The 11405-nt window shown below is 36.1% G+C and overlaps 1 protein-coding gene across 1 annotated transcript; it reads right to left on the bottom strand.

Annotated features, from left to right (window-relative positions):
* Nucleotides 1-678: 678 nt before the first annotated feature.
* LOC148544913 (uncharacterized) lies at nucleotides 679-2538 on the bottom strand. Its single transcript, XM_088499013.1, has 2 exons — nucleotides 2349-2538; nucleotides 679-1256 (listed from the first exon to the last, which is right to left on the bottom strand). The coding sequence occupies exons 1-2, from the start codon at nucleotides 2536-2538 to the stop codon at nucleotides 679-681; spliced, it is 768 nt and encodes a 255-aa protein (XP_088355139.1).
* Nucleotides 2539-11405: the final 8867 nt, after the last annotated feature.

Here is an 11405-nt window from a genome sequence, read left to right on the forward strand (position 1 = left end):
ATTTGCCCTTTTTTGGACAAGGGCTTTTTAGAAATATATTGCGTGTGCATGCTTTTTGCTTTGTTTTTTGTAGGGTTTTTTCAGAAAAAAACCTTTCGATCTTTTTCCAGAAAAAACCTTTTATTGGGTAGGCTATTTTTTTTTTGTTTAAGTTACTCGTGATTTTTACGAAGACTTTGAACAACTTCTGCCTTTGTTTTTGATGGGTTTCCTTTATCTCTTTTTGTATTCCTCATAAATTCAAATTTTCTCATTTGAATTGTTCATAACTTAGGTTATTTTTGTGATGCATTTCATTTTTTCTTGGTTTTTTTGACTAATAGGTCGTAACTTTTTCGAGCTATCATGATCGGCTTTTATAACCTCTTTACACCGACTTGTACCTCGTCGTTGTATCTTACCAACCACTTAGGTCGGTCATGAAATTTTTACGCTTTTTCGAACTTAAGTCGGCACGTTTCGTAGGGAAATAACAAATAATAGAATTTATAAAGAGATGTAATGAAAAAGATCTTTATTTATTTATGGAGGCACTTTTTGCTACTAGGGGAGTTCTTTATGACTTGTTCCCCCTAGCCTCCACTTTGATGCCTTGTTAAAACCCCCTTCAGGAAAACCCTTTTTTGGAAAAAACCATGAAGTCGGAAAAAAGAGTACACCAGGGAGTGGAGTTCGCTTCTAACTATAGTACATTTTCATATTACAAGCATGCCACGACATTGGTAGCTCGGTACCGCTCAAGTAGGTGATCTTGTAGTATCCCTTTCCTAAGACTTCGCTTATCTTGTATGGCCCTTTCCAATTAGCAGCAAGTTTTCCTTCCCCCGACTTGTTGATGCCGATGTCATTTCTAATCAAGATCAAGTTGTCTGGGGTGAAGCTTCTTCGAATGACTTTCTTGTTATATCTATTTGTCATCCTTTGATTCAATGCTGCTTCCCTTATCTGGGCTTGTTCTCGAACTTCAGGGAATAGCTCAAGTTCTTCTTTGTGTGCCTGAATGTTGCCAACCTCGTCATAGGAGCTCACCCTTAGACTTTGCTCATTGATTTCAACTGGTATCATGGCTTCTATGCCATAAGCAAGTCGGAGAGGTGTTTCTCCTGTGGCAAACTGAGGTGTTGTTCGATAGGCCCACAGTACTTGAGGGAGTTCTTCAGCCCATGCTCCTTTTGCGTCTTGCAACCTTTTCTTTAACCCATCCAGTATGACCTTGTTGGCTGCCTCAGCTTGCCCATTTGCTTGTGGGTGCTCTACTGAGGTGAATTAATGCTTGATGTTCTTGCTGGTTACCAGGTTTCTGAAGGTAGAGTCTGTGAACTGAGTTCCATTATCAATGGTGATGGAGTAGGGGACTCCATACCTTGTGATAATGATCTTGTAGAAGAACTTCCGATTTTTCTGGGCGGTGATGGTGGCCAATGGTTCTGCTTTGATCCACTTTGTGAAGTAGTCTACTCCCACTATTAGGTACTTTACTTGTCCAGGAGCTTGGGAAAAGGGTCCCAATAGGTCCAATCCCCATATTACGAAGGGCTATGGAGAAGTTATGCTAATGAGCTCCTCGGGGGAAACGACGTGGAAGTTTACATGCATTTGGCATGGCTGACACTTCTTTACGAATTCGGTGGCATCACTCTACAAGGTCGGCAAGTAGAACCCGGCTCGTATGACTTTCCTAGCCAAGGACCTTGCTCTGAGATGGTTCCCACAGATACCATTATGGACCTTTTCTAAGACTTCTGTTGTCCTTGAGGTCGGGACATACTTTAACAATGGTGTAGATATCCCTCTTTTATATAGGATAATTTTTACCAAAGTGTAGTTTTGGGCTTCTCTCCGGATTTTCTTGGTCTGTTTTTCTTCTTTGGGTAGGATATCGAATTTCATGTATTCAATTAGTGGGTTCATCCATCCGAGATCCAATCCGGATACTTCAAGGACGTCTTGTCTGCCCTCTGTTTTTGTAACTGAGGGTTTTTGGAGAGTTTCTTGGATCAGGCTTCTATTATTCCCTCCTGGCTTGGTACTTGCTAGTTTAGAGAGGGCGTCTGCTCTGCTGTTGAGGTCTCGAGTTATGTATTTGACCTCGGTCTCTGCAAATAAGATACTCCATGGTTTTGTCTAAATACCTCTTCATATTGGGGTCTTTAGCCTGATACTCTCCATTGATATAAAAGGTCACCATCTGGGAGTCGCTGAACACGACTACTCTTGTCACGCCGACTTCTTCTGCCAGCTTCAACCCTGCAATCAAGGCTTCATATTCTGCCTGGTTGTTAGAAACTTCTATTTGAGGAAAACTTCTATTTGAGTTCCCTCTTGGTTGACTAAGATATTGCATGCACCGCTTCTGACCTTGTTAGAGGATCCATCCACGTATAGTTCCCATGCTGTGGCGGCTTGCTCTTGGTCCCCTGCATATTCTGCTACGAAGTCGGTGAGGCATTGAGCTTTGACTGTTGTCCGAGTTTCATATTTGAGGTCAAACTCGGATAGCTCTATGGCCCATTGAACCATCCTACCCGCAATATCCATTTTCTGAAGGATTTATTTCATGGGCTAGTTCATTTAGACCTTTATAGTATGGGCTTGAAAATAAGGTTGTAGCCTTCGAGAGGCTACTATTAAGGCATATGCAAACTTTTCAAGTTTTTGTTACCTCAATTCAGGGCCTTGTAAAACTTTGCTGGTGAAGTATACAGGATGCTGCCCAACCTCGTCTTCCTGTATTAGAGCTGATGCTATAGCTTTGTTGGCTACGGACAAATACAGGACGAGTTCTTCCCCAACTTTAGGTCGGATCAGAATAGGAGGTTGGCTTAAAAACCTTTTGAACTCCTGGAATGCTACTTCGCACTCAGGAGTCCATTCGAACTGGCATCCTTTTCTTAGTAGAGAGAAGAGTGGTAGGGATCTTAACGCTAATCCTGCTAAGAACCTAGAGAGAGCTGTAATTCGGCCATTCAAGTGCTGGACCTTCCTTAAGCAAGTCGGACTTTTCATTTCTAGGACTGCTTTGCACTTGTCGGGGTTGGCTTCAATCCCACCTGACTAAGACCTGCAAGATAACCATAGCTTGCTTCAAACCACAATCCTCATGGGATCGACCCTGACTCACTCAGGTATTACTTGGACGACATCTTAAGGTTAATCCTGCTAAGAACCTAGAGAGAGCTGTAATTCGGCCATTCAAGTGCTGGACCTTCCTTAAGCAAGTCGGACTTTTCATTTCTAGGACTGCTTTGCACTTGTCGGGGTTGGCTTCAATCCCACCTGACTAAGACCTGCAAGATAACCATAGCTTGCTTCAAACCACAATCCTCATGGGATCGACCCTGACTCACTCAGGTATTACTTGGATGACCCAGTGCACTTGCTGGTACAATAGTACGAAGGTGTGGAGATTCGTGCTACCATGGTGTCGTCCTGCTTCGTTTCTCGCGGTGAGATTATTTGGTTCCGTTCCTGTTTAACACAATATCCTATCATTAATTCTATTTTAATTCCACTTAATATTGACCCTGCATTAATTCCGATTTATGTTAGATAAGTTGTTGCTGTGAACCTTGATTGTCACTGTTGATATTGCCTGGAAATCAATGAGGTTGCTACCGCGTGTTAAGAATAAAAAGGGATTCAACTTTTGAGGTAGTGGTCTTTTTCAGAAAAATAAACTTTATATTTCGGAGTTGCTATATATGGATACTTATGTGGGAATTGGATTTTTTGTGATTGTATAAGTCTTATGTATTGTCGGGCTATTTTGGGGTGAATATGGTTGTCTGTTTGATTGAATTATCAACTGATTTGTTAAACTTGGAGATTTCTGATTTGGTTTGGTATGATTTTTAAAGTTTGGAAGTCTGAATTCTGTTTTTTTGGAAACTGATTTGGTTTTGAACCCGTTGGAAATGATTGCGGAATGTTTTGGTAGGAACCTGGAAAGGATGGCAAAGTCCAAGTTTTAGGGGAGGTGCTGCCGAAATTTCTATAAAATCCGAGACTTTATCTGAAATATTATTTAGAAAATTTTGAACTTAAGACTTATATTATTTTTCTTGAACTATTTAAGAAAGTGATGAATGATGTTTCGAAAAGGATTATTGCAAAGAAAATTTTGATAGAGCTTTGTTTCTTAAGAAAAGTATTACATTTTGAGTGCAAACAAATTAGAAAGGACTTATGTTTTGAGGTTGATTTAAATGCAAAAAGGGTTTATATTTTGAATGATTTGAAAATGAGTGATTTTGATTCTTTCAGAAGAGATTTTGAATTTGGCTTGGTTATGAAGTTGTTTGGAAGTTTTCAAAAAGAAAATTTATTTGAGAAAAGTGAATCTTGGCAAGTTGTGAACTGAATGTGTTTGTGATTTGAAAGCAAGCCAAGAATGATTATTGAAATATGATTTTGAATCTGATTGACTGTAGGTGTTATTGAGAATATGATAAGGGTTTCCGGCCTGGCAAGGATGGTGGTACAATCCTGCTTGCTCATTGCGTAAACCATTGTGCAGAGATGGTGGTTTTATCCCACCTGCAGTGAGGATAGTGGTTTTATCCTGCTCACATATTGATAAATTGTTTGGCAAGAACGGTGGTTAAATCCCGCTTGCATATTCCGGGCAAGGATGGTGGTTTAGTCCCGCTTGCTTGTGGAACCTACGGATTAGGATGGTGGCTTAGTCCCGCTTATCCGAGTTGGGTCTGGCAACATAACCGACGCGTGAGCTCATGGCCAGTAGGACAGGCATGCATCATATGCATTTATATGACATTATGTGGGCGTGCATATTGTACCTGGTTTGCCTATGTAATTAATTATGTTTAATAGCTAATTGCTCTACTTGAAGTAACTACTTGATTGTGCTTGAACCTTGTGTTTGTGATTGAAAATTAGGTGGATTGTGATGGATTGGTTGTGGATTGAATTATTTGGGCCTAGGGCCATGATTGATTATGAGATGGGCCGGAGGCCGTGTTTGGTTTGTGTTTCGGTTTAGAAAAGTATGAAAAACTAAACTGGTTCAGCATAGACTTAATGAACCTATGCTTGGAATAGGTTGGTCATTCATACTGTTTAGGAAAAACTTTTAAAGAGGCTTTTGGATTTTTTAATAATTAACAGTTCCTCTTTTAAAAAGGATTTCGGATTATTTTTTTGGATATAAAACTTTGTGTTTTGAAAAGGTACATAAGGCAGTTACAAATCACTATACTTCAGAAACAATATTATCTTTGTATCCTATTATAGTAATTCCCTAACCTCATAGTGAGAACCTGTGAGGACGATGTTCTCACTCCCCTACAGGTCTTTACTTTTCAGGTTATGGGCGACGAAGTTTGGAAGAGCCTGTTACTTTTCTGTTTATCCTATGTTTTGTATTGTTCTAGTATATATATTTCCCTCGCTTCTAATTTTACAGGTTTTATAAGAGGGATAGGAAATTGATATGAAATGTTTGTAAATTAATAATATATACATTAATAATATGCATTCTTTGTGAGTATTGTATAATGTAATATGAGTATGGATGTAAGTTTTGAAAAAATACGGTTTAAGTTTTAAACAGGTTCATATTTTAATATTAAATAATTTAAGAGTCGTCGTAATACTGGAGCTATCAGAGTGGCGCAGTCGGAAGCGTGACATTTTGATAGTTAGGGTGTTACACTATCAACTCCAACTCCACCAACACAAAATAATGAGAAGCTTGAAATATTTGAACATTTCAATGCATTAAGGAAATGATACGGAACGAAATTTAGGATAAGGAGAAAATCAAGAAAGTGACTCCTATACCTTAATTTAATTTTCTGATGCAACAATTAAGCGAATCACTCAACCTCTCGTGTTTACACCCAAATTTCTCAAAAAAACTCAAAGAATTTTTTATTCATCAAGAATTGCAAAAAATGGCTATAAAGTTTAAAGGTTTTTATACCTCCTAATTTCAAAACTCTAACCCATAAGTTCACTAAAACAAAATGGGTTAAATCATAATTGGGTCTAAAATAATAAAAATAAACATAAAATAAATCATAATATAAATACTAATAATGTAATGCATATTTGATTCAACTTGACTAATTAGAGCCTTCAATGCAACTTGAAAATAGTAAGAGGTTTGGTTTTGCATAATCATTAACCAGTGTCTTTGCTAATTCTTGATGCATATCTTGAACAAATGATTTAGTTATGTTTACAAAACTTTTTTTTTATTCTCTTGATTGTTGCTCTTATAATTGGACCTATTGGTACATGACTGTTCCCAATTTGTCCCACAGAAATCGTATCATTTCCGTCCTCCTAAAAAATATTTATGCTTAAATCTGCATCCAAATCAAAATGGAATAGTTCAGAGACATTAAAACTAGCTGACACATTATACTCACCTGGAAGGTCAATCTTGTAAACATTGTCATTGATTCTTTTTAGCACCCGAAATGGACTCTCACCCATGAGGTCTAACTTGGATTTTCTATGAGTAGAAAATCTCTCCTTTTTTAAATAACACATACCCAGTCATCAGATTCAAAGACAAGTTGTCTGTAACCTTTATTCACCCTTTGAGTTGTCAACCTATTTTACTTTTTAACTAACTCATGTACTTTCAAGTGCATTTTCTTAATTTTTTCAGCTTTATCTTCTGCATCTAATCTAATAAGATCACTTAAAGACAAAGATAATAAGTCTAAAACAGTTAAAGAATTAAAACTATGCACAAGTTCAAAAGAAAAAAAAAACTGTAGAAGAATGGATTGTTCTATTTTAAATAAACTCCATAAAAGGTAAACCATCTTTTCAAGTTTTCAAATTCTTACCAACAACAAAATGCAACAAGGTTCCTAATGTTTTATTTACCACTTCAGTTAGACCATTAGTTTGAGGATGACAAATAGTAGAGTATAATAATTTTGTTTCCAACTTACTCCATAACAGTTTCCAAAAATGACTCAAATTTTACATCGCGATCAAATACAATAGTTCAGAGAACTCCTTGCTAGTGCAACCTCTCTAAAGACCAGCAATGTTTGTTGCATCATCAATTTTATGGCATGTAATAAAATGAGTCATTTTACTAATCCTGTCTACCACAATAAAAATGCTATCTCCACCTTTCCTACGTTTAGGAAAATCAAGAACAAAATCCATAGAAATATCAATCCTAGATGCACAGGAATAAGTATGGAAGTATACAAACCATGTGGTAATGACTTAGATTCAGCCTGTTTACATGTAATACATTTAGAACAAAGTTTTTCAATATCCCTACCCATGTGAGACTAGTAAAAATATTTAGATAACATATCTAAAGTGTTATGCATACCAAAATGGCTCATCAAACTTCACTATATGATTCTAAAACAAGTAAGTTCCTAATAGAACAACAGGCACACAAAATCTATTACCATGAAATAGAAAACTTTCATACTTATAAAATCTATTAAATACACCAAGTTCATAAGAGGCATAAATAGTAGAAAAGTCAAAATCAATTACACACGACTCTTTTAAAAACTCAAATCCTAACAACTTTGAAGTAAGTGTGGTATCAAAGCATATTGCCTAGATAAAGCATCAACAATTACATTCTCCTTATCTTATTTAAAGACAATCACATATGGAAAGGTCTCAATTACTTCCGTCTATTTAGCATCTATTTTATCATGCTTACCTTGTCATTTTAGGTGCTTCAAGGATTCATGATCTATGTGAATCACAAACCTTTTAAGTAGTAGGTAATGTTACCAAATCTCCAATGTTCGAACCAAGACGTACAATTTTTTTGTTATAAGTAAAATGTTTGTGTTGAGCTAAATTTAACTTTTCACTTAAATAAGCAATTACTCGCTTTTCCTACTTCAAAACGGCATATATACCAATCTCAGAAGCTTCACATTCAATCTCAAAAAATTTATCAAAGTTAGGTAAACAATAATAGGAGCAAAACACAAAAAAATTTTTAGAGTATGAAATACAATTTCTTGTTCTTTTTTCTATTTAAACCCAACATCGTTTTTGTTGATTTCTGTGAGAGGAGCAACGATAGTTGAATTTTCTTTTTATAGATCTCCTGTAAAACCCAACTAAACTATGAAATCTTCTTACCTCAGAAGTATTCTTAGGCATTAGCATTTATGAATAGCCTTCACATTTTTCTCATCAACCTTAATTACATTCCCACTCAAAACAAAACCAAATAAAATCTACACTTTTCAAGATTGGCATAAAATTTTATTTTTTGAAACACTTCCAAAATAATTGAAACATGTGACAAGTGGTCATCCAAACAAATGCTAAAAATAAGAATATCATCAAAGTAAACAACAACAAAAGTTACCCAGAAAGTCTCACAAAACATGATTCATTAGACGCATGAAAGTACTAGGTGCATTAGTTAACCCAAAAGGCATTACTAACTACTCATATAGCCCATGTTTTATTTTAAATGCAGTCTTCCATTTATTTCCTGATTTCATTCTAATTTGATGACACTCACTTTTCAAATTAATTTTATCAAATATGCATGCACCATGTAATTCATCAAGCATGACATCTAACATAGGGATAGGATAACGATACTTTATCGTAATCTTGTTGACTGCGCGACAATTCACACACAAATCCCCAAGTACCATTATTTTTTGGAACAAATAAAATTGGGACAACACATGGACTCATGTTCTTCTTGATGTGACCTTTAGCTAATAGTTTTTCCACTTTTCTCTGAAATTCCTTTGTCTTCTCAAGATTACTCCTATAGGCTACTTTATTTGGGATGCTAGCACCAAGAATAAAATCAATCTAGTGCTCAATCTTTTGTAGTGGAGGAAAACCACTTGGAATCTCAGTAGAAAAGACATATGTAAATTCCTACAATAAAGAAACAAAGCTATTTGACAAATTCGGATTAAATTCAGTGTTAGATAATAAACTGTCTCTAAACCAAAATATAATGATAGCTTTCTTACTTATGAAAGCACTCTTTAAATCTCTTTCTTTTGCAAAGAAACCCAATTTTCTCTTAACTCTCTTATTTTTCTTTGTATTCGTACTATTTTCATTACATACATTTTTTTCTTTTTTTTCACTCACCTCTGGACCTTTTGATATATTCTTTTTTCTTATGGCCTCTTTTCTCTCATATTTATCTTTTACATCATCCCATTTTTTTCTTGGTATCATATTGAAGTTTTAATTGGTCAAGATAAACCTTTTCAGGTGATAACAGAGCAAGAATTATATAACACCCTAATATTCAAATCCTTATACTCGAGTCATAAGTCAATGGTAATAAGGTGGTACAACTCTTAGGTGGATTATAATACATATATATATATATATATATATATATATATATATATAATTGAAAGGCAATATTAAACGAGAAGTCTGAAAAGGAGTAAAATAAAATTGCAAATTCATAACACTCACGTATTGATAAAACAGAAGATAAAGCGTGAATCGAAAGTGATGTAAAGGTAAAACCATAAGAAGAATAAGATAAAGGCAGAGTATAGATACATAATGTAAGTATTTAGCCACCAGTCGCAACCTACGAAGTTTAGGCCCGCTAGGGTACAGAATAAAAACAATTTGACAACAATATCCCCTATCTCTCCCAAAGGATACATAAAGGCCTTTATAGGCAAGTTTTTAAAGGATTGAATACATAATATAAGTTTTTTTTCCAAAATATAATCGGAGATAATCTAAACAAAATAAAGTAGAAATATAAGGATTTTTGCCATCTCTCAGATGAAGCACATCTCACTTTTGAGCACCTGGATCTGCATTTGAAAAACAAGAGATATATACGGAATGAGAACTCCTAGCCCATGGGATTTCAGTACGGTAAAAGTACCAAATAAATGTTGCATAAGGCAACATGAACTCACTAAACAATCTTAATTCTCCACACATTGCATTGTCCATCTTAAGTTATTTCTAATCCATAATCTTTGCAACTAACATAAGGAGAATTCTAAGTCTAAACCAATGATTCTCAACTTTCTCAAATCTCCAACAAAACAGAGTCATAATCAGAAACAGCACCAACCCTCAGCATCAACCAACACCAGCATGAGGGACCTCTCATTTGTACAAGCCCAAACAAGACAGAAAAAAAATACATAAGTAGGTACAAGTATAGCAAGTAGCATATAGTCATGTAACATAGCATATACTATTAGGTAATCCAAAACAAGTAAGCAAACTCATACAAGTCAAACATATGCAAATGATGAATTCCTACCCTATGGCTAGTGATATCATCTATCAGTTATACAGCCAACTTGACATATCGGAGCAATCGAAATTACCCCACTGCATCTACCCAAACAGGTTTATCTGGCAAGTGGAATTACTCCATTGTGGCACGTGAAATTACTCCACGATAATCATAGGCAAGTATAATCACTCTACTGCGGCAAGCGGAATCACTCCATTGCAAATAAGGGCTAATGGAATCACTCCGCTGCGGCAAGTGGAATCACTCCACTGCAAGTCATAAGCAAGTATAATCACTCTACTACTGTAAGTGGAATCACTCCACGGCAAGTAATGGCAAACGAAATCACTCCACTGCGAATAAACCATTTTTCCAAAATCCTTCTCATCTTCAATCTCCTAATCATCATCATTCTCATTATCAATATCATAATCATCATCATTCTCACTTAACATCTTATTCATTTCTCTCAATTTTTCTAACTCAACTTATTTGACTCTATCCCTAACTCTTCCATCCTCAATTCCACCAGCTCTAGACTCATATCAAAGTTTATAAAAGTTTAGGAGGCCACAAAAATGGTTAAAATACATAAAAATACACTTTTTCAAAATTTGAGGGTTTCACGTACGCATGCAGGTGGCTCGCATACACATGCAGTGAAAACTGGGGTGTCGCGTACGCGAGCATTGGCCGCGTACGTGAGTGGTGAAAACAGTAGCATTTCCTCGCGTCGTATACCACGTCCACGTATGCACGTCTATACTTTCGATACTCCCGCGTACGTATGCCTCCTTCGACGTATGCGAGACTACTGGACAGAGCCCAGTGTCCGCGTCGTGTGGCACCTCCGCGTACGCGAGTGTTACAGAAAGGCAAAAAGTTGTTAAGTGTGAAAATCAGTTTTTGAACCCAATTTTCAAGCATTCATATCTTTTGGTACAAAATTCATTTTTTAGCCATTTTTTAACCGTTGAAAAGATTGATAAATGAATTTTCATAAGAATCCAATTTAAAAGTTTTCTAACTCCAAGGGGCGAGTTACGACCCGCCGAAGTTGGCCAAAAATATATTTTTACCAAAAGCACACATTTACCAATTTTCCAAAGATTGACAAGTCTCAATCATTTTTAACCAACAAAATGAACCCAAACTAACTCAATCCACATAT

Source organism: Arachis ipaensis, chromosome B9, assembly GCF_059453495.1.
Source record: "Arachis ipaensis isolate K30076 ecotype BB chromosome B9, ASM5945349v1, whole genome shotgun sequence".
Classification (NCBI taxonomy): domain Eukaryota; kingdom Viridiplantae; phylum Streptophyta; class Magnoliopsida; order Fabales; family Fabaceae; genus Arachis; species Arachis ipaensis.

Excerpts from the sequence above, each read along its gene's own strand:
- LOC148544913 (XM_088499013.1), bottom strand. The coding sequence starts at position 2,538 with ATGGATATTGCGGGTAGGATGGTTCAATGGGCCATAGAGCTATCCGAG. Across the intron at positions 1,257-2,348 it reads CTCTAACAAGGTCAGAAGCG|TAGAGCACCCACAAGCAAAT; the intron begins GTGCATGCAATA and ends AATTCACCTCAG.